General features: G+C 40.3%; 1 protein-coding gene across 9 annotated transcripts in view; it reads left to right on the top strand.

Moving 5' to 3' along the window:
- Positions 1-24,596, top strand: part of DOCK3 (dedicator of cytokinesis 3) — a 304,753-nt gene that overhangs the window by 192,370 nt on the left and 87,787 nt on the right. For all 9 annotated transcript variants that reach the window (XM_070359225.1, XM_070359222.1, XM_070359224.1 and 6 more), the window contains 4 exons: positions 640-700; positions 1,890-2,037; positions 10,825-10,913; positions 19,953-20,078. In XM_070359225.1, the coding sequence (XP_070215326.1) occupies positions 640-700; positions 1,890-2,037; positions 10,825-10,913; positions 19,953-20,078 (424 nt within the window). The remainder of the gene's footprint in view (positions 1-639; positions 701-1,889; positions 2,038-10,824; positions 10,914-19,952; positions 20,079-24,596) is intronic.

The raw sequence follows: 24,596 nt of genomic DNA, 5'->3' as shown, positions 1-24,596 counted from the left end.
AACATAAATAATGCATAAAATTATTTTTATTAATGTAACTCCAGTTTTAAAAATGTCTAATTAAAAGAAGCCCTTAAAATTTTCCAGATAAAATTCCATTCACTTTATACTTCAGCATTTAGAAATTTAGAAATGGGAGATCTAATTATTGAGGTTTCACTAAAACCAAAGTAGTCTATTTTCAAGGGAACATATCTAGTGTGTGGGCAACAGAATGAATGTACAGTTAATAGAGAGTAGACTTTAAGAATTTGTCATTAATGAGCCTTTTGGTGTTTTCCCTTTTTTTTCTACATTGGGAATTTCTTTTGTTACAAGCTGTTCTTACATGATTTTAGAATAAACATGGATAAGCCAATGTCATGAAGATTTCTAATGTGAGAACTTTAAGAGATAGGTGGTCTAAATAAGAGCTGAAAAAATACTGTAAATGTAATAAACTTTCAAAGACATTTAAGATATACAAACTTTCACTATAGGAATCTTATAAACACTTAGCTTCTTTGTGCTTAAACCCCTTCTCCCATCTATAACATATGCTAAAAGCAGCAAAAGCAATCATTATGAGGTTCAAAGTTTAATTTTAATTATTTTCTGTGTATTCATTGCCTTACTTTACTTATTTTTCTCTTTTCTTAGGATCTGAGCAGCAAGGATATGAAGAGAGATTTATATATAGTTGCCCATGTGATACGAATAGGTACGGTCCACTTTATCCAGTCACCTGACTGAGACCAGCCCAACTTGGGATAAGTATCTACTGTTTGACCTCTGTCTTCTCCTGAGCACTTGCCTTTTAATTCAGATCTAAGGATTAACTCCAGCTTGTATTGTAGCTGTACCTTAAGTTTAGCTGCTAGTAATGGCTGAACTTGATAGAAATGAAAGCATTTTCAGCTCCCTGTTTGTTTTTGGACCCATATTTTTTATTTGAAGTGGTCTTTTTTTTTTTTTTTTTAACGTTTGCTCCATCTAATGTTCTGCCTCTGATCAGCCCTCTACCTCAGGGATCTTATAATGGGTTGCCAACTTAACAGGTAGTGAATAGCCTTTGCTGTGTTTTGTATCCAAAAGTATGTGTCTTTGCTATTTTTTCACAAAATTAGAGTTACCATCATTACTACATGAGATGGATGGTATCTCCCTTCTACCCGATCCAAGATTTTTGCTACCTGTGGTTTGTTTGCCCAGTCTTATTTCAAGTTTATGACATAATTTGGGGGCCAATACCTGACCAACTCTTCCTTCATAGGTTTGAGTTCTGGCATGTCTTGTTTGGCCAACAAAACAGCTCTTTTGCTCTACTGCTTTTTGTTTTGCTGTATTTTGCCTTTTGTTTTGCTGTGTATAATAAAGCATCTGCTGACTTGTGCATTTGCAAGTCTTGCCACTGTAAGCACAGCCTTGGTAAGCAGGACAAGCGAGCTCCCATACGGCTCTTGCTCTTGCAGTGGTTCAGGAGCAGTTTTGGATGGAAGAATAGTATATTGTCCTCCTTATCTGTGAACACATAGCTTTTACCTGGCAGCTACAACACTAAATTGTGTATCCTTAATATACCCAAGAAGTTTAAATCTGTTAGCACTGTGGTTTTTCTAATAAATTCATGAAATCACTGTTTCATTCTCATATGATTAATAAATGGACTGTTAGTGTTGAGACAGGTAGTAAGGAATGTGGTGCAGGGGAGAAGCACTGGCCAAGGGCCTGTTTGTCATTCCTCTGCATAAATATCCTTGCATCCTTGGATGGCTCCGTTCATCTTTAGTCTTCCAATTTAGAGGATCTCTAAGGTACCTATAGCTCTGGCATCCTTGAATGACAGTTCAGTGATGCCTTAGAGGAGCACAGAGTTCCCAGTCTTGACTGGTGTTTTCTGTGTGCCTCAGGTCGGATGCTCCTGAATGACTCCAAGAAGGGCCCTGCTCACCTGCACTACCGGCGACCATATGGCTGTGCGGTCCTCAGTGTCCTGGATGTCTTGCAGTCACTCACAGAGTTAAAGGAAGAAAAGGATTTTGTTCTTAAGGTTTACACGTGAGTAATGAACACCAGAGATATTGATGATCTGCAGCATAAGACATCCCAGCGTTGCCCCTGAGAGCAGAAGCTCTCAAGCTTTGCTGGACACAAACTCATTCGGATATGTAGGACAGGGAGTTTTTGGAAAATGCAAAGATTTCCATCTAAGGTTTGGGATGGGCCCAGGCAACTGCATTTTTAATAAGCTCCCTAGGTGCTTCTGAAGCAGCTGAACTTGGAACTTTCTATCCTGAAGTAAAGGTCTGATACACTTTTCCTCTTCTCTCCAGGACTAGCCAGCCTTAGTATGTGTTTACAGGAAGCTAATAATCTAATTTCGCCTGTGTTTCAGCTGTCAAAGACTCCTCTGTGTCTAATGCTGTTGTAACTGAGCTGGCTGCTGATGTAAATTGCTTCAGAGAATGATCACGAGTCAGGTTGCCCTGTCCTAGAAGAAAAGCCAGTTTCTCTGAGAAGCTGAGGCTTTACTCTTCATTTTTTGCCACTACCGATCTGTAAGTCACCAGCCAGGCATGGCATTATTTTCAGTGTTCAGCAGCCAAGGGCTCTGCCTTACAGAAGCAGTGTATCTCCTCCTGACTCTTATTAAGCAATATAAAATAAAAACAAAGAGTAGTAGTACAGAATCCAAATATATCTGTCTTTGCTTTAGAGACTTAGGCATGAATCACGGGCTTCCCTGGTGGCGCTAGTGGCAAAAAAACCCGCCTGCCAATGCAGGAGACATAAGAGATATGGGTTTGATCCCTGGGTCTACATGATTCCCTTGAGGAGGGCTTGGCAACCCACTCTGGTATTCTTGCCTGGAGAATCCCCTGGACAGAGGAGCCTGGTGGGCTACAGTCCATGGGGTCATGAAAAGCCAGACATGACTGAAGCGATTTAGCACTCATGCAAGCATGAATCATAGTGCTGAAAACATGATCAGTGGTAGGTCTAGTGAGTTTCTTTTCCTCCCAGAATATTAATATTTTTATTAAGTAAATGTAAACATAGCCAGAGTAGGAAAAAGCATTCTTTTTTAAATTAATTTTTATTGGAGTATAGTTGCTTTACAATATTGTGTTAGTTTCTGCTGTACAGCAAAGGCAATCAGTTATACGTATACATATATCCATTCATTTTTAGATTTCCTTCCCATTTAGGTCACCACAGAGCATTGAGTAGAATTCCCTGTACTATACAATAGGTTTCCATTACTTACCTATTTTTAACACCATAGTGTATATATGTCTATTCCAGTCTCCCAATTCATCCCACTCCCCTTCTCTTCTCAGTATTCATACATTTGTTCTGTACATTTGTGTCTCTATATCTGCTTTGCAAATAAGTTCATCTATACCATTTTTTTTAATTTTTTTAAAATTAATTTTATTTTATTTTTAAACTTTACATAATTGTATTCGTTTTGCCAAATATCAAAATGAATCCGCCACAGGTATACATGTGTTCCCCATCCTGAACCCTCCTCCCTCCTCCCTCCCCATACCATCCCTCTGGGTTGTCCCAGTGCACCAGCCCCAAGCATCCAGTATCGTGCATCGAACCTGGACTGGCATTTTTTTAGATTCCACACATAAGCGATATTATACGATATTTGGTTTTTCTCTCCTTGATTTACTTCACTCTGTATGACAGTCTCTACGTCTGTCTACATGCATGCTCAGTCGCTTCAGTCATGTCCAATTCTTTGCAACCTACCAGGCTCCTCTGTCCCTGAAATTCTCCAGGCAAGAATACTGGAGTGGGTTGCCATGCCCTACTCCAGGGGATCTTCCCCACCCAGGGATCAAGTTTGCATCTCCTGCATTGCAGGTGGATTCTTCACCCACTGAGCCATCTGGGAAGCCCCCTAGGTCTGTCTACATCTCTGTAAATGGCACTGTTTCATCCCTTTTATGGCTGAGTAATATTCCATTGTATACATGTGTACCACATCCTCTTTGTCCATCCCTCTATTGATAAGACATTTAGATTGCTTCCATGTCACTATTGTAAATAGTGCTGCAGTGAACATTAGAGTCCATATATCTTTTTGAATTATGATTTTCTCTGTGTATATGCCCAGGAGTGGGATTGCTGGGTCATAGGCAGATCTATTTTTAATTTTTTGAGGAACCTCCATACTCTTCTCCATGGTGGTTGTGCCAATTTACATTCCCACCAACAATGTAAGAGGGTTCCCTTTTCTCCATATTCTCGTCAACATTTATTGTTTGTGGATTTTTTGATGATTGCCATTCTGACCAGTGTGAGGTGATACCTCATTGTAGTTTTTATTTGCATTTCTCTGATAATTAATGCTCTTGCCTGGAAAATCCCATGGACGGAGGAGCCTGGTAGGCTGCAGTCCATGGGGTCACAAAGAGTCGGACACGACTGAGTGACTTCACTTTCACTTTCCACTTTCATGCATTGGACAAGGAAATGGCAACCCACTCCAGTGTTCTTGCCTGGAGAATCCCAGGGACAGGGGAGCCTGGTGGGCTGCCATCTATGGGGTCGCACAGAGTCGGACACAACTGAAGCGACTTAGCAGCAGCAACAGATAATTAATGATGTTGAGCATCTTTTCATGTGTTTGTTGGCTATATGTACATATTCTTTAGAGAAATGTCTGTTTGGATCTTCCATCCATTTTTTTCATTGGGATGTTTGTTTTTTTAATATTGAGCTGCATGAACTGTTTGTATATTTTGGAGATTAATCTCGTTGGTTGCTTCATTTGCAAATATTTTCTCCCATTTTGAGGGTTGTTTTCATTTTATTTATGGTTTCCTTTGCTGTGCATAAGCTTTTGAGTTTAATTAGGTCCCATTTGTTTATTTTTGTTTTTATTTTCATTACTGTAGGAGGTCAGTCAAAAAAGATCTTGCTGAGATTTTATGTCAAAGTGAGTTTTTAAAGCAAGTGTATGTCTGAAATTTTCTTTTAAAAAGCTCCTCTTTTGGTTTTAACCCAATATTTTTTTTTCAAATTAAAGCTAATATTGTCAATCACCAGGTTAATATATCTTCACCATATTTATGGGAATTTTTCTGTACTATCTATTGTATCTGAATCAGGCATGAAGTGAACTTAATTCACAATTCTGGTTAATATGGGCCTCTGTATAATCAACTACAGTCTATTAATTTGAAAATAAAAGCCCAGATACCCTTATTACCTGTTTGCCTTAAGTTGTGTTTTGTTCAGTGTTGCGTACTTAATGGGATGAGGATCTTCCTCTGAAATAACTTACAGAGGAAATTTTTGTGGGTTTTTTCTTGCTTTCATGCATCAGTCACAGCCTTTCTCCATTTACAAAATCTCTTCATTGATGGGTAGTGGGACCTGGTTCTTGGTAAAGTTTCCTCCCTTTGAAAAGGACTAAATTTTAATCCAAAATCATCATCATTATCATCTTACTCCACTCTGTCCAAGGGCAGGGAGTTTATAGATAGCACTCCAGAGTTGCATCTCTTTGCACATATCAGCTGTTCCTTGCTTCTGTGCAAATTTTCATTGTTGAAAGGGGCTTGCACAGCACTTCTCTTGAAATCATGCTGTCAAGCTTAATTGGCCTAATTCCTTCAAAAACAAGAGCTTTCAGTACCAACATGTCACTTTTCAAGAAGTGGGATTCTTGTGTAACTTATTCTTAGCTCCTTGCTCTGAGCTGTGCCTATTATATCAGTTCTAAAAAGCCAAAGAATGATGTTTTTTTTTTTAAACAGAGAAGATAGTTTTTTAATAAATTTTTGAAGGAGTAATAGAGTTAAAATGTAGGATAGTTTTTCCACTTGACAGTGTTAACAGACTTTCAAAGACACGTCCATGTTTGTGAAATAATCGATTTTGGGCACGGTATGGAATTCCTCTAGGATTAGTGTTTTAAATCCACGTCAGCACAGTGAATTCAGCCCTCAGGAGAAGTAATATTTTCCAGTAAGTTTTAAAGGATATATTTGGTAGACTGAATTGGAAGCTTAAAGGTTTTACTGATTCTGATTGTACTTCAGCTTTTGGTAGGACTGAAGTTTGCAAGGATTAAAAAAAAAAAAAAACCCTCTTGTATAGTTTTAATTAGTGAATTGGCAAAATACATCATTAATTGTTGACATTCTCATCATTTCCTATGTTATTCAGAGCCAACCTCAAGCCCTGTACTTCTTTTGCCATGATCACTGCTCTGGCTTTATAGATGTTTAATATCATGTGTATTAGGAAGGCAACACATCCTTTTAAAAAAATCAGAACAAGAAGCTGAGGCGTAAAAACTAGGTCACTTTTCAATGAACCAGAAACCTTAAAAATCACAAATGAATAACCACTGTGTGAAGTTTATTCTGATATAGACATCATGTTTCCTCCTGTCCAGAGGGGCAGGAGTTGCAGGGAAACACAAGGCTTTCTGAATCTGGAGCCTAGGACGGGAAAGGAGAGAATGCCAAGGAGCATTGAGATGGGGTGGGGGTTGTCTGTAGATAGTACATTTGATCAACGCAAGACACCTCTGAATATGTGATGACCACTCTTCAACTTCACACTGAAAAAGTTCAAACATTTTTAGGCCAACTTTAATGAAATAGATAAATAACTACTTAGATAAAATATTAAATTTATCACGTTAGTCATATTTTTAAATCATATAAAATGTATATTACACATTATGTGCTCAATCACAGGTGTAGAATTGAGGAGTATTACTATTACTTAGGGCTTCCCTGGTAGCTCAGAGGATAAAGCGTCTGCCTGCAATGCAGGAGGCCTGGGTTCGATCCTTGGGTTGGGAAGATCCCCTGGAGAAGGAAATGGCAACCCACTCCAGTATTCTTGCCTGGAGAATCCCATGGACAGAGAAGCCTGGTGGGCTACAGTCCACTGGGTCGCAAAGAGTCGAATACGACTGAACGACTTCACTCGCTATTACTTATTCCCTGGGGCTTCCCAGGTGGCGCTAATAGTAAAGAACCCATTTACCAATGCAGGAGACCTAAGAGAAGTGAGTTTGATTCCTGAGTCAGGAAGATCCCCTGAAGGAGTGCATAGCAACCCACTCCAATATTCTTCCCTGGAGAATCCCATGGACAGAGGAGCCTGGCAGGCTATTGTCCATAGGGTTGCAAAGAATTAGACTGAAGTGACTTAGCACAGCATGCACACTTATTCCCCACTCACATTTGATGAGTTTTTTTTTTAACTTTTTATTTTATATTGGAGTATAGCTGATTAACAATGTTGTGATAGTTTCAGGTGAACAACAAAGCAGCTCAGCTATACATGCACATGTATCCCTTCTTCCCCAAACTCCCCTTATATCCTGGCTGCCACATAACATTGAGCAGAGTTCCCTGTGCTATACAATAGGTCCTTGTTGATTATATATTTAAATATAGCAATGTGTCCATGTCAATACCAAACTCCCTAACTGTCCTTTCCCCCCACCCTTCCCCTAGTAACTGTAAGTTCATTCTCTAAGTCTGTGAGTCTATTTTTATTTCATAAATGAGTTCATTTCTTTTTAGATTCTGCATATAAGTGATATCATAATGATATTTCTCTTTCTCTGACTTATTTCAATTAGTATGATAATCTCTGGATAGATTCATATTGCTGCAAATGACAGTATTTTATTCTTTTTGATGGCTTAGTAATATTCCATTGTGTGAGTGTATGTGTGTGTGTCTGTTTGTGTGTGTGAACACCATATATGTACCACGTCTTCTTTATCCATTCATCTATTGATAGACATGTGGGTTGCTTCCATGTCTTGGCTATTGTTAAGAGTGCTGCTGTGAACATTGGGCTGCATGTATCTTTTCGAGTTAGAGCTCTCCAAAGGCATATGCCCAGGTGTGGGATTGCAGGATCATATGGAAGCTGTATTTTTGTTTCTTAAGGAACCCCCATATTGTTTTCCATAATGGCTGTACCAATTTACACTCCCACCAACAGTGTAGGAAGATTCTCTTTTCTCCTCACCCTCTCCAACATTTGTTGTTTGCAGTTTTTGATGATGGCAGTTCTGTCTGGTGTGAGGTGATACCTCCTTGTAATTTTGATTTGCATGTCTTTAATAATTAGTGACATTGAGCATCTTTTCATGTGCCTGTTGGCCATCCGTAAAATCCCTGGACATGTAGTGGTGAAGTGCTACGTCATTGCCTGTGCTGGTTATCTTCTCTGTGGGGAAGGTGTGCCACAGAGGCACACAGACCTCTTTTAGATTACAGTCCCTTGTGTGTTTTATGATTGAGGACAAACCATAAACATCAGTAATCATGCTCTAAATATTAATTTGATTGGATACAACATAATCATGCTTCATTATAATCATAACTCATTTGGTTAATAAATGCTTACATTTTTTTTTCCTTAGAGAATATCCTAGTGATTGGTTAAAATATGCTGATGACACTGAGTTTCAGATGATTTGAGTAGTTCCCTTGGCATTCTAGAAAGGAAGAGAGTCAAAAGGCCAGTTAAGAAGTGACTACACTGGTCTGAAAGAGAGATGATAATGGCTGAACCAGGGCCATGAAGAAGAGAGGTCATTTGTGACAGATTTTAAGAAAGCTTCATGAGCTAGTGGGTTCTACTCAGAAGCAATCTCTCAGAGCAGACAGGTGGATAGGAAACGTCAAGCTGTCTTGTGGCCATGCAGGTCAAGAGCTTAGCAGGGTGTCTGGGCTGGAGACACTGTGGTGGATCTTGGCAGCTTTTGGTGGTGGTTGAAACCATGGGAGCAGTTGAGATAGCCCAGAAAGCTTATATGGTAGGAGGGAAATGGGCTTCAAATGTAGAGCTCTGAAGGCCACTGATAGTTAAGGGGTGAACAAAGGGAGAAGAATATGAGGGGCAAGCCATCGAGTGTCTGGCATCTGAATTGTGTGTATTGGCTGGAAAGGTAGATGTCAGTGAAGTAATACACATTGTCACTATTGATGTGGTTGGAAAAGCACCGGTTTCAGTATACTGCCAAAGAGCCGGTGAGTATTTTATTGGAGAAGCACTGAAATTATACCACCCATTGAGAGAGGAAGTTAATTTACAAGACTCTTTTTGGTTTTGTTTATTTATAGGAATTCTTTTGTGTGTGTGTGTATTTTATACCTGTATATTTGAGATGTATAATGTGTTACTTTGATGTATTTATATTTTGTAATATGTCAGTGAAGCAATATTTATCATGTTTCATTATTATAGTACAATATTATTATCTATATTCATTATAGTGTGCATTAGTCAGGACTCTTACTTTGAAGTGAGGTGGGGGAGTACACTATTTATGACAAATTGTAGTCAGATTTCTGTTAAAGAAAGGACTACTGATCTTGTAAACCTAGAAAGTGACAGGAGTCTGACTGCAAGACTAGTCTGAGTCCTCACCAGCTGGGCACTTCTCTGGTGTGGTGACTGGTTGGAAGAGATGCGATCGTGTACATGTCAGACAGGGAGGGCGAGGTGTGCTGCTGCCAGCACCTCTCACTTCTGACTTCCAACTGAGTTGTTAATCTCAAGTGATCATTTTAAAGAACACTGTCTCCCTTCCTCTCCTTGGAAGGAATTCTGTGAGCAGAAGTTATCCTCACAGCTCTGGACTGTGAGAACCTTGTCTCTCACACTTCTTTGCAACATCTCTGAGCAAGTGATGCATGTTTATACTGACTGAGAAGTCAGAAGAGCTACTGATTAGAAAAAAATTAGTCTAGTGACCAACCTCCTTTATCTCTGAATGGTCTCTATACAAAGCCTTTTATATAGAAACCAGTTGTGCTTCATTCACACCACCGGATGGCACATGATAGAATTCTTGCTGGAGTTTCCGCCTGGAAGTGGCTGTGCTGGACCACACACTTCTAAGTAACCATGGAAAGATCTTGTGGGTTTTCCTTTGTGCATGAGCCCTGTTTTCTGGGGTCAGTGGTTCTCCCTATCCAACAGGAGAAAGGAGGGGCTGAGGCTATGAAGACTCCCAGTGTCTCATGGAATTTTCAAGGATGGCCCTAATCTCGTTTCAGTTGTTTCATCAACGTGTCTACTTTGAGATGAGGAATCCCTTCCTAGTCTCTGTTCTTAAGCTGTACCAAATGGTTGTGTGACTGCAGCTTTCTTGAAAATGTTCTTTAGAGGGGAAGACTCTAAAAATGTCAGAAATTAGCAGAGGTGCAGGTCTGTTCCTCCATTCTCTCTTTTCTTCCACTCCTGAAATTCCTCTTACATATTTAGGCATCCAGACTTCTCTCTAAGGCCTCCTTCCCCTTGACTACAGAAGATTTCACAGCGAACCAAGCCCACTACTCTCTTAAACTTTTCTTCTTAGCCTGATCTGGCTAAAATAAAATCACAGGCAAATATGCACATTGCCCTGAGGTTAGCAGGATTTTTCTCTGAAGCCATTATAGTGACAGTTGAATGACAGTATAAAGCCAATGCAAGACATGATAGTTTCTAAACAGCAGTACTTGTTGAGAGGAACTGTTTTTTTCCTCTGTCGGGAACTTTCCTCTAGTGCCTAGTTGCAAGTATGTGTAAGGAACTAACAAAAAAATCGTCACGCGGGAAAGTGCTACTTCAGACAAAAGGATATTTTGCCACTTAGAGATATTTGCAGAGATTCATTTTAGAGTTTCTACTCTTCCCCCAAATGTGAATCTTGTTGTGCCTTCCAAGAAAACAAACCTTGTCTAATTTAGTAAAATTTAAGTTCATTTCTTTAGGAAAGTGTTGTTGCACATTGAACATCAGGCCAGATGTTTAAAACTCTTGACTGTCATGATGCCTGTCCTTCTGTTACAGGTGCAACAACGAGAGTGAGTGGTCCCAGATCCACGAGAATATCATCCGCAAGTCCAGCGCCAAGTACTCTGCCCCCAGTGCCAGTCATGGTAAGGTGCTTCTCTGGCTAGAAGACTTTGTGTTGCATCTGCAGTTGCTTATCATACACACCTTAGTTTATTTGTGCTGATCAGTTACCAGATATAAAGTTGTTTCCTACAGACATTTATTCTCCTTTTCAGGCAGTTTCTATTTCCTTGTGTGATGATTTGAAACCTTCTCTAGTTATTAATACTTCTTTTAAAAAATTTTTTATTGGAGTATAGTTGATTTACCGGAGAAGGCAATGGCAACCCACTCCAGTACTCTTGCCTGGAAACTCCCATGGACAGAGGAGCCTGGTAGGCAGCAGTCCATAGGGTCGAGAAGAGTCAGACACGACCGAGGGGCTTCACTTTCACTTTTCACTTTCATGCATTGGAGAAGGAAATGGCAACCCATTCCAGCATTCTTGCCTGGAGAATCCCAGGGACAAAGGAGCCTGGTAGGCTGCCCTCTATGGGGTTGCACAGAGTCAGACAGTGAAGCGACTTAGCAGCAGCAGCAGCAGTTGACTTACAATGTTGTGTTAGTTTTAGGTGTACAGCAAAGTGAATCAGTTGTACATATGCATATATGCATGCTTTTAAAAGTCCTTTTCCCATACAGGTCATTACAGAGTACTGAGTAGAGCTCCTTGTGCTATACAGAAGGTCCTTATTGGTTTTCTGTTTTATACATAGTCATGTGTCAATCCCAGTCTTCCCTTTCCCTCCTAGAATCCGTAAGTTTGTTTTCTACATCTGTGACTCTATTTCTGTTTTGTAAATAAGTTCATTTGTATCATTTTTTTAGTCTCTACATATAAGTAGTATTATATAATATTTGTCTTTCTCTGTCTGACTTACTTCACTTAGTATGGTAATCCTAGGTTTATTCATGTTGCTGTAAATGGCATCATTTTATTCTTCTTTTGACTGAGTATTGTTCCATTATACATATGTACTAAACTTTTTTATCCATTCCTCTGTCGATGGACGTTGAAATTGCTTACATGTCTTGGCTATTGTAAACTGTGCTGCAGTGAACATTTAGGTGTGTGTATACTTTCAGATTATGTTTTTCTACGAATATATGCCCAGGAGTGGGATTGCCAGACCATATGATTGTCCTGTTTTTAAGTTTTTTAAGGAACCTCCATATTGTTCTCCACAATGGCGGTACCAATTTACATTCCCATCAACAGTACAGGAGGGTTTTATTTTTTCCACACCTTCTCCAGAATTTGTAGACTTTTTGATGATGGCCATTCCGATTGGTGTGAGTGATAAATACCTTGTTGTAGTTTTGATTTGCATTTATCTGATAATCAGTGATGTTGAGCATCTTTTCATGTGTTTTTTGGCCATTACTTCTGACCGCAGTGTATTTTCTGCTCTTTCTGTGGTGAATTCCTTGTGCTTTGATAGGTAACTTGAGTTACAGTTTGAATCCAGAGTGAACAGAAGTGTTGCAGGGTTTGTCACATTGTGAAGTCTGTGTTTTCCTGAACAGAGACTGCATACCCAGCACCCCACCCCACAAAAGACACATATTAATATCACTTTTCAGTGTTGGCATCACCGAGAAAGCCTGACACTAATGAGAATCAATGATTAGTCTGCCATTATCAGTCATTTGGAAACTAAAATAGAAAATCTTTATTTCAAAGCAGCTTTCATCTTAGTTCAACTGCTCCTTTTTTTTCCTGCTTTTATTTTAAAACTGTGTTTAATATGTATCTAAATCTTGGTGTAATTGTACATGTTAGCATTAATTCTAAACTGAATATGAAATGTTTGATTAAATTAGAAGCACTGTTTAAAAATCTATAAGACCTCCTGAATAGATATTTTTCCAAAGAAGACATACAGATGGCCAACAGACACATGAAAAGATGCTCAATATCATTAATCATCAGAGAAATGCAGATTAAAACCACAAGGATATATCACCTCAAACCTGTCAAAATGGCTGTCATCAAAAAGGACACAAATAACAAATGTTAGCAAGGCTGTGGAGAAAATGGAACCCTCATATCCTGTTGGTGTGAATGTAGATTGGTGTAGCCACTGTGGAAAACAGTACGGAGGATTCTCAAAAAACTAAAAACAGAACTACCATATGACCCCACAGTTTCACTGCTGGGTATGTATCTGAAAAAGATTTAAATGCTATTTTGAAAAGATGCTTGCACCCCAGTGTTCATAGAAGCATTATTTATAATTACCGAAGTATGAAAGCAACCTGTGTCCATCACCAGATGAATGGATAAAGAAGATGTAGTGTATATGTACAATAGAATAGTACTCAACCTTAAAAAAGAATGAAATTTTTCCATTTGCAGCTACATAGGTGGAATTGAAGGGTATTATGCTAAGTGACAAGTTAGAGAAAGACAAAATACTTACATGTGGAATCTAAAATGTAAAACAAACTAGTAAATATAACAAAAAAGAAACAGACTCAGATATAGAGAACAAGGTCTTGCTTTCCAGTGGGGAGAGGGACATGGGGAGGGGTAAGGGACTAAGAGGTACAAACCACTATGTATAAAGTAAACACACTACAACAATATAACAGCAGAGAATATAGCCAACATTTTATAATAACTACAAAAAGAACATACCCTTGAAAGTTGAGAATCACTCTGTTATACACCTGATATTTACATAATATTATACATCTGCTGCTGCTGCTGAGTCGCTTCAGTCATGTCCGACCCTGTGCAACCCCATAGACGACAGCCCACCAGGCTCCCCCATCCCTGGAATTCTCTAGGCAAAAACACTGGAGTGGGTTGCCATTTCCTTCTCCAATACATGAAAGTGAAAAGTCAAAGTGAAGTCACTCAGTCGTGTCCAACTCTTAGCGACCCCATGGACTGCAGCCCAGCAGGCTCCTCCATCCATGGGATTTTCCAGGCAAGAGGACTGGAGTGGGGTGCCATTGTACCTCAATTAACATATAAATAAAAACCTGTGAACTTGTAATATACTCTTGAAGATAACTATCAAATTTACATAGAACCATGTTTCCCCAGATAATTTTTACCTTGAAACTATTTCATAACCTCTTTTATATAACTTTCTTTGTTTTAATGTTATAAACCTGTTGTAAATAAAAAAGTTGTCCTTGAAAGTGAAAGTCAATCAGTCATGTCCGACTCTTTGTGACCCCATGGACTGTGTCCATGGAATTCTCTAAATCAGAATACTGAAGTGGGTAGCCTTTCCCTTCTCCAGGGGATCTTTCCAACCCAAGGATTGAATCCAGGTCTCCCACATTGTGGGCAGATTCTTTACCAGCTGAGCCACAAGGGAAGCCCAAGAATACGGGAGTGGGTAGCCTATCCCTTCTGCAGAGGATCTTCCTGACCCAGGAATCGAACCAGGGTGTCCTGCATTGCAGGCAGATTCTTTATCAACTGAGCTATCAGGGAATCCCCCAAGTTGCTCTTAAATGACAGTGTAAAGCCACTGCAAGGCATGGCAGTTCTTAGAGTTGTTGAGAAGAACCTCTATCAAGATCAGCATATTTTCAGCTAGAAGGGTCCTCAGAGCAGTTCCAACCCAGAGGCTATAAAGTTTGAGATGCTCAGCTGGGAGTACTTGAATTCTCTAAAACTCTGTAGCATGGGGTTCCTCAGGGCCTCTCTCACTGGTTTTAAGAGCCCATTTTTCCTCATATGTGCCTGGATGCCAAGGAGCTACATACACGCAGTGTGCTGGAAGGTGAAGGGAGTTCATATCCCTCACCTAAAGCCGGACTAAAGCAAGAACCTTACTTTTTAACAAAACAAGTTGCAATTTGGAAGACTGTTCATGCCCATATTTATAGTGTTTTTTGCTGTATTTATGTATTTTATTTATAAAAAGCTACCCTTGGCTACAAGTTCTGAAGCTATGATGTGTTTAAAACATGGAACACATTTTAAAAGAGGGATAGTGGTAATAATACATTAAAATAAACAACCAAAAAGCAGTTTCCGCCATCACCTAACAAGGTTAGAATGCTGAATTTTGTCTTACTTCCCAGAATAACCAAAGTTTCCATGCCATTGTCAGTGTCTTACGATTTTTGTCCATGACTCACAGACACTGGCCACTTAAACAGTGTTAGAAAAGCACCCCTCCCTCTGTGCTGGGAGCACCATAGACTTCAGAGAGCCTCAATTAGGATGGCCCTACTGAGGGCAGGTCTTCGTGCGCTTGTGGGAAACCCAGGAGAATAGGCTGCTTTTCTTTGGAGTGTGTGTCTGACTGCTTCTTGGCCAGGCTTAACTTGGAAGCTGTTTGGAAATCATGTTTCAACTCCCTCATTGAGTAAATGAAGAAACTGAAGCTCGATCAGATACTTTAGTGGCTAAACCAGGGAGCCCAGGTTTCGGGATGCTGGGGAACAGAGAGGAGGGCAACTTAATCTCCCAGACCACAGTCTGAGTTTTAATACAATAGTCCTCTGGGTTTTTGAGATGGTTTTGACTTAGATTCTTTTTTTTTAAATTTAAAATTTTTATTTTTAACATATATTAATGTGAAGCATCATCTCAGGTCCAGGTGCCATGTGGAAAGTGATTGATGTTTCAGGGATGGGAGAAGGGTGAATACTGGGAGACATCCAAATTATAAACATTTGAAAAATCCTGGAAGAATACACATTTTCTCTAAGAATAGACCTACACAAAGAATCTAATTTTAATTTGTTTGTTTTTTTGTTGCTGCGTATATTCAAAGTAATATTATAAGCAGTTTTCAAATAAACATAATTAATCTTTGACCCTATCAAATTAACTATCCACTTAGCTTATCTATTGGAGAAGGCAATGGCACCCCACTCCAGTACTCTTGCCTGGAAAATCCCATGGACGGAGGAGCCTGGAAGGCTGCAGTCCATGGGGTTGCTGAGGGTCAGACATGACTGAGCGACTTCACTTTAACTTTTCACTTTCATGCATTGGAGAAGGAAATGACAAGCCACTCCAGTGTTCTTGCCTGGAGAATCCCATGGACAGAGGAGCCTGGAAGGCTGCAATTCATGGGGTCGCTGAGGGTCGGACACGACTGAGCCACTTCACTTTTCACTTTCATGCATTGGAGAAGGAAATGGCAAGCCACTCCAGTGTTCTTGCCTGGAGAATCCCAGGGATGGGGGAGCCTGGTGGGCTGCTGTCTATAGGGTCGCACAAAGTCGGACACCACTGAAGTGACTTAGCAGCAGCAGCTTATCTATATTTTTGTTTACTAAAAATATAAACAACATATTTTAATGTATGTAGTTCAATACCATTTACAGTCTAAGCATGTACTACTTCAATATAAAAAGAATTTTTTAAAAATTTATAAAATGTTAAATGAAATATTTTACTTTAGAAAATATTAGAAAGTGAACTTTAGAAGGGAATAAAATTAAGGTTTTTTATAAAATTCACCTTTAATCTCAGAAGTTAGTATATATATATCTTGATACACAGACTTGAAAACAGTATCAAGGGAGGCGCGGCGCGGGCTGCATCGCTCAGAGTAAGAATCTGGCCTGAATACCCTGAGCACTATCTGACCGAAATAATTTGGGCTAGCAAACCAGACTGTGGGATATCTACCATGCGAAAAGCCAGCCCTAACCTAAGACACCGCCAGCCCGCGCGCACGGAACAAAGGACTAAACAGAGGTAGCCGGCTGCAAACCTTCCCCCTCCGGTGACAGGCAGCCAGAGCCGGAAGGGGGCAATCGCAGCCCCAGAGAGACATTATCTATAAAACTGGCTTCTTTGCTAACTAAAACTTATTGGGGGTCTGGACGGTCAACATCTGCCTGAGACGGTGCGCCGGTTTTACACCCAGATAACCAAGTGGCGGGGAGGCGATAAGTCGCAGCATTGGTGCTCGCCAAACACCTCATCACCTGAGCTGCTCGGATCTGGGAAGAGCACAAAACGCAGCCCCAACTGAGTCTGCGCCTCTGAGGACTACCTGAGTGCCTGAACCTGAGCGGCTTGGACCTGGGAGGTGCATGCAACCCAGGGCCAGCCTCGGATTGTTCCCGGCGGAACAACCTAGAGCCTGAGCAGTGTGGGCAGGGAGGCTACACGCGCCGTGAGCGGGGGCAGACCCAGTGTGGCTGAGGCACTGCGAGCGCACGCCAGTGTCATTTGTTTGCAGCATCCCTCCCTCCCTCCCCATACCGCGACTGAACAAAGAGAAGAAATACAGCTCCACCCACCAGAACACCGACACAACCTTCCCTAACCAGGAAACCTTGACAAGCCACCTCTACATACCCACACACAGTGAGGAAAAGCCACAATAAAGAGAACTCCACAAACTGCCAGAATACAGAAAGGACTCCCAAACTCAGCAATTTAAACAAGATGAAGAGACAGAGGAATACCCAGCAGATAAAGGAACAGGATAAATGCCCACCAAACCAAACAAAAGAGGAAGAGATAGGAATCTACCTGATAAAGAATTCCAAATAATGATAGTGAAATTGATCCAAAATCTTGAAATTAAAATGGAATCACAGATAAATAGCCTGGAGACAAGGATTGAGAAGATGCAAGAAAGGTTTAACAAGGACCTAGAAGAAATAAAAAGAGTCAATATATAATGAATAATGCAATAAATGAAATTAAAAACACTCTGGAGGCAACAAATAGTAGAATAACAGAGGCAGAAGATAGGATTAGTGAATTAGAAGATAGAATGGTAGAAATAAATGAATCAGAGAGGATAAAAGAAAAACGAATTAAAAGAAATGAGGACAATCTCAGAGACCTCCAGGACAATATTAAACGCTACAACATTCGAATCATAGGGGTTCCAGAAGAAGAAGACAAAAAGAAAGACCATGAGAAAATACTTGAGGAGATAATAGTTGAAAACTTCCCTAAAATGGGGAAGGAAATAATCACTCAAGTCCAAGAAACCCAGAGAGTCCCAAACAGGATAAACCCAAGGAGAAACACCCCAAGACACATATTAATCAAATTAACAAAGATCAAACACAAAGAACAAATATTAAAAGCAGCAAGGGAAAAACAACAAATAACACACAAGGAATTCCCATAAGGATAACAGCTGATCTTTCAATAGAAACTCTTCAAGCCAGGAGGGAATGGCAAGACATACTTAAAATGATGAAAGAAAATAACCTACAGCCCAGATTATTGTACCCAGCAAGGATCTCATTCAAGTATGAAGGAGAAATCAAAAGCTTTTCAGACAAGCAAAAGCTGAGAGAATTCTGCACCACCAAACCAGCTCTCCAACAAATACTAAAGGATATTCTCTAGACAGGAAACACAAAAATGGTGTATAAACTCAAACCCAAAACAATAAAGTAAATGGCAACGGGATCATACTTATTAGTAATTACCTTAAACGTAAATGGGTTGAATGCCCCAACAAAAGACAAAGACTGGCTGAATGGATACAAAAACAAGACCCTACATATGTTGTCTACAAGAGACCCACCTCAAAACAGGGGACACATACAGACTGAAAGTGAAGGGCTGGAAAAAGATTTTCCATGCAAATAGGGACCAAAAGAAAGCAGGAGTTACAATACTCAGTATCAGATAAATTAGACTTTAAAACAAAGGCTGTGAAAAGAGACAAAGAAGGTCACTACATAATGATCAAAGGATCAATCCAAGAAGAAGATATAACAATTATAAATATATATCCACCCAACATGGGAGCACACGCAGTATGTAAGACAAATCCTAACAAGTATGAAAGGAGAAATTAACAATAACACAATAATAGTGGGAGACTTTAATACCCCACTCACACTTATGGATAGATCAACTAAACAGAAAATTAACAAGGAAAAAAAAAAAAAAAAATGTATCTATAAAGCTCACTAAAGCAAAGCACAGTAAAATGAGGTATGGCAATAAAAGGCGTTAAATTTATCAAATAAAAAATAAATAAATAAAGTGCTGAAAAATTAAAAAAAAAAAAAAGATCATATCCCAACATGTATGCCACCATCTGCTGTTAAGAGAATCTACATTTGCTGTGCTTTCCACTTTTCATATACATTATATTATGTAGAATGCATTAATCCTTGAAATGAACCCAACCCACCTCTCTTTAATTTCTATTCATAGATACTAATTATGAAGACAGACCTGTAAAACTTTGCAATTAGTTTTAAACAAAAAGTTATTTATGACACTTGTTAATGCATTAATGCAGACTTTATTCAGGAGGACTGCCACCATAGGTATAAGGCGTATTGAAATGAGATTTTGCAGTAGAGAAGAGAGATGGAGCTCAATTCCTAATAAGATGAGGACTTATTGGGGAATATGGCAAAAGATTAGTTTGGAGGATCAGTGGATGAAAAATTACTAAGAGGAAACATTAAAATAGGCCTGATGGGAATCTTGTTGAAGACAGGCGGGGGTAATGAGACACCATCTGGAGGTGTTGGAAGATGGGGACTTTGATCAGATACCAAAGGTGGTCAGATATCGAAAGTGGGAATTCTGGATAACTTGATTTAGTAGGATTAAAAAGAAAAAAAAAAAACAAGAAAAAAAATTTATAAAATGTTAAATGAAATATTTTACTTTAGAAAATATTAGAAAGTGAACTTTAGAAGGGAATAAAATTAAGGTTTTTTATAAAATTCACCTTTAATCTCAGAAGTTAGTATATATATATCTTGATACACAGACTTGAAAACAGTATCTAAGCTTTGTAGTATGCAACCTAATAAAGTGAGACAACTTAACTGATAAATATTACTGATGATATCAAGTAAATCATTGGGTAGCATATTCAGAACAAAAATTTAAAGCCATCATTTTAACATCAGTTTTGGGGTCTCAAATATGGTTATAGGCTTACTGAGAAAAGTTACTTTTACGATACTGTTTTTCTATTAGCTTTCTAGAATATCGCTTCAGAATAATGTATACTTTCTGCCTCAAAACTTTTCTCAAGAAAAATGCTGAATTTTGCACATTTTTCTCTGGGGGGAAAAAAAAGCTCTTTATGTGTTTTCTAGGGTAGAAGTGTGATTCTGAGTTTAAAAAAAAAATGCTTTTGTTTTTGTAGGTCTTATCATTTCTCTGCAGCTTCTTCGTGGAGACATGGAACAGATTAGGAGAGAAAATCCCATGATATTTAATAGGGGATTGGCAATTACAAGAAAATTGGGATTTCCTGATGTCATCATGCCAGGTAGGCAGAACCTCTTGGGGCTGGGGTGGGAGAAGGGTTAGAAGAACGGAGTGTGGTGCTCCCCTTGTGAGCAGGTGGCACACCACACTGTGGAGGAGCCCCGCAGCCATTGACAGCCTCTGCAGCCAGAGTCAGGTTGCTGACTGCAGTCTGCAGCCAATGGCTCCTTTGGCTCTTGTTGGCATTTGTTCTTTTCCAGAAGCCCCCACATACCTTCACCAGGGCAACACAGCACAATCTGGCACTTGAACCTTTTTGTCTCTTGTGGAGACTGGATGTTAGGAATCAACACAGAGCTCCTCACAGGGATGCCTTTTTTAGACACTTCTCTTCAGTTACATATCTTAGAAGAGAATCCCCTCATAAGAACATCCTCTTTAAGGAAAATAATGCCTGTATTATTGTGAATAATAATACTCAGTGAATCCCAGTTCATGTAGGAGTAGCAGATTTATTTGTATCAGAAAAATGAATCATAACAATGAAAACACTATACCATATCAGGAAAATGGATTGGCAAATGGTATAGGTTAGGCAGCGTGAATAGTACTACCGGGCCAGTTTCTCAGAAAGTGTCCTAACCACTTTCACCTAATGCCCGATGGAGAGCCAGGGCAGAAAGTGGGAACGCATTGGCTCTCAAGTGTGGTTCCAGCAGGTTAATCTAAAGCTCATGCTTCCTAGTGAGGCAGATGCAGGTCAAGCTAGAGCAGTGGATCCAAACAGGCCATCAGAACCAGGGGGCTGTGGGGAATGAGGGGAGGATAGAGGCATGGCTCTGATGGATGGGAGGCAGTCTGGAACCAGAGAAGACGGGAACAACGAGAAGGAAGGAAGAACAAGGAAATGGCTCCTTGTCTGGATGAATTACAGGAGGCATGACCCTACCTTTTCCATTGAGTTTCATTCAGTGTTCTGCTAAAATTAAAAGCGTATTTGCTTTTGTTTAAAAGAGCCAAGCCAGGCTAGACTAAACTGTTAGTGACCACTCTAAATAATCACCTCTTTGGAATTCTCCATAGTGCTGAAAACTCCTCTTATTGGAAATATATGCCAGCATATACCCAGGGAAGAGTATAGCCTGAGCATACAGAAGGCCTTGTGATGGATTCCAGCTGTCCTTCTGCTCCCCATATTATGCCCAGACTTGTTTTCTGTCACTTTTATTCTCTCTCCATAGACACTGTGACTGCAGAGCAAGCTGCTGTGAACAGCCTTTGTCTCTTGCTCATGCATACAAGAGGATCTTTTGAATGACAGTCCTAGGGTGAAATCCTCCACAGGACATGTCTCCCATCCTGTCCTGACAGTTTCTCAGCCTTCTGTAACCCTAGTGATCAGGAGAAGAGCCCAGACATCATCCCTAGCTTCTTGGCAACATGTCACTGAAGAAATAATTGGTGATTACCAAAACTGATCCGATGATCATTTTTAAATGAGCTATCCAGGCTCATGATATGGAGTCATATATTCTGAAAGATATGCTTGAAGTCTTTTCTCTCTTTTAAAAACTAGTTTGTCTAAGATTTGGACATTGCCTTCCTCTTAACCCTCACACAGTCATAGAATCAAAACAAAGTGAGCAGAGACTAGAAAGAAACAAGCTTCAGTCAAAAATCTTTAAGCAGACTAAATTCAAGAGTTACAGCATCCATACCTCTCCTGTGGAAAGAGATCTTTTTGTGAGCACTCTGAATCTCTGTGTCACTGGCACACAGGTTGATAAAGGGCTTCTGAGAAAGTTGGACATGACCTTGGAAGTAAGCAGTATCAGTATCATTGGTGAGGCAAGCAGAGTGTCAGGAGCATTTCCTCCATTGGGCAGCTGAGGCATCACTGTCTGATTTGCCCCACAAGACAGAGACACTGGCAGTCCTAGGGTGTCCAGACTGGGGCTGTGAATGTGCTCTTTGCTGAGTTGTCTGCTCTTGAAGGATCGAGTGCTGGAGCTGAAAGTGAGGTTGATTCACAGGCAGGAAGCAGTCCTCTATGTGTCTCTCCTCTCTTTTACCTTACCTCCTCTCGAGGAAAGACTTTTTTTGCACAGATTGTGTGCTAACAACTGACAGTACCTTTAATGCCCCCACAAGATACCATGAGAGTGGGTTTGCCCTCCTTGGGTGAGACGATAGGGCTGGCCCTGAAGGTTCTGCTAGAGCAGCAAGAAAAGTGTGGAGCAGTGTTTCCAGTTGTGGCCCACCTGTCCTGGGAAACCACGTCTGTGACAGGAAGTCCCTTTGTGAGGTCACCCTCCACCTGCAGCTGGTCCACTCTTCACCCGTGGGAATATTGGATCTGGGCTGCAATGGTCCCTCGGCCCTCATGGTGCTGGTATGACTGAGTTACAAGAAATTGCAGCTTCTTGACACATGGTCATAAGAGAAATGAACAATGAAATGAACTATGTTAATAACTGTGAGCGTTTCAGCGCTGAAGTCTGAGAAATTAGAATACATGGAAAAATTAGAATGGTTCATATACTATGGCTCTTATTTTGAAACTACCAGCATTTGGGAGAAACTACTAGATACTCATTTGGGGAGGTCCTTTATGTCAGATGGCCCAGACAGGTCCTTGTCAAAGCATATTGACAGAGCTTGTAGGTCTGAGTTACAGCATTTAGACAAGTTCTAACCACACCAGTATCTGACACAGGATTTCAGAAAATGGCTTTCCAGTGGTCTCCTGTTGCTTTCCACGAGTGTGTAAGATACACCATGTGACTGCTGTGAACAGGAGATGTCCTACTCTTTGCCACAGCCAAGGCCCTGACTGCATAGGCATCCAGCTGTGTTCATGACTCATGGTAGTGAGCACGAGGCAAGACCACCATTGCTCGTGGTGTTCTGGGAGTCGCAGAGAAGGCACATAAACCCAGGAAACTCCATCCAAGATTACAGAAGAATAAACCGATATGGGAACTTAAGCCTGATTTTGAAACTGAGCACCTAATAGCCTTTTGTTGGTTTATTGCCATATTTCTATGGGTAGTTCCTCCTTCCCTCCCAACTCATTTTAGTTCATTACAGAAACTAATAACTCTACAACACACTTTTACTCCTTGAGATTTTTTTCAAGAAAATGGAGAGGAAATACTGGAGCAGGGCAGACGTTTCAGGTGAATGAGCTTTCTGTGACTCACTTGTCAGCATTAGCCCAATTAGAACTTTCAAGAAAACTGTCAGCCAAAAGACTGTAAACTGAAAGGGAATGATTTAAAACCTCTTGCTCAAGAGTGGTCTGTACCCTCCTCCAAACCTCGTCTAAGCCAGCAGGGGGTGCCACCAGCTTCTGTGCAGTTTTCCAAGTGTCAGCTTTCCAGGAGAGTCTATTCCCTGGAGTCAGTAGGAATGCAGAGCTGTCATAGCTCTGTGGGAAAGAAACCTTTTAACTTGTTTTCTAAGCCTTGAATTTGTAAGGTTATCATTTACCTTGGGCGTTGTGGGTCAAGTTTCATATTAGTTAAATGAGCTTCTCTTTTGTCAGAAGAAATTTGCCCTGTGATTTTAATATATTCTAGCTGATGGCTAAGTTTTTTTTTTCCCTAAACCAGTATTGCTCTAACTTTAGTATGTATCGGAATCACCTGCAGGGCTTGTGAAAATCACATTGCTAAACCCACCTCAAGAGTTTCTGATACAGGAGGATTGGGGTGGGACCTGAGCATTGTATTCCTCACAGGCTATCAGGTGATGGTTTAGGGCCCCCTTTGAGAACTGTGTCCTAAAGAGTACTCTGCTTTAGGGATGTTTTGCCCCTCTATGAATCAGACCTGGTACAAGCTCCTCTCTGGGTTGCCCTGACCTTGCCCTTTAGAAGGCAGCTATGCTGGCATGGCAGCCCTCAAGGGGGCCCCCCGACTCCTGCCCTTGTGCTCAGAAATACACTCTGTCCTTTGCTTTGATCCCTGATATAAAGTGCATGCTTCATCACCAACCTGCAAGTGATGTTTTTTTCTCTTTTCCTGTTTGTCTTAATTGTTCTTGTTTCTCTCTGTGCTGTCCCCTCATTCTCGCCCCTTTCTTTCTGGTGCAGAGATGAAGATAGTTGGGTGTAAGTTCCTGCTTTTGTGTGTCCTGTCTGCTTTTGCCTGCTTTGTTTCCATCTTCATTTGTTTCATGGAATGTTGCAATACTGGGGTGGGGTGTCATTTACATTATTAATCCTTCATCAGCCTCACCTTTTGGGATAACTGACACAATGTTAGAGAAGCTACCAGCCCAACCTAGAGACTGTGTATTACTTTAGGTGTTTATTAAGATCAGAGAAAACTAAGGACATGTTGGAATATTTAGAAAACCTTACAAAGCCCTAGGTGAATAGATACAGGAAAGGATTTTTATGAGACAGATCAGCTATTCCCATTGAAAAGAAAATGAGTAGTGCTTATCCCAAGCTGTGAAGAATCAGAAAGGCAGAAAGCTGCTCTTATCAGCTCTGCTGGACACATCTCATGACTTTTGAAAGAAAAGTTCTCCTCAAAAGAGTGATGACAGTATTTACCACAAGTAGATTCAA

Source organism: Bos mutus, chromosome 22, assembly GCF_027580195.1.
Source record: "Bos mutus isolate GX-2022 chromosome 22, NWIPB_WYAK_1.1, whole genome shotgun sequence".
NCBI lineage: Eukaryota > Metazoa > Chordata > Mammalia > Artiodactyla > Bovidae > Bos > Bos mutus.
The sequence above is the reverse complement of the archived record's forward strand: the minus strand, read 5'-3'. Positions and strand labels throughout refer to the sequence as shown.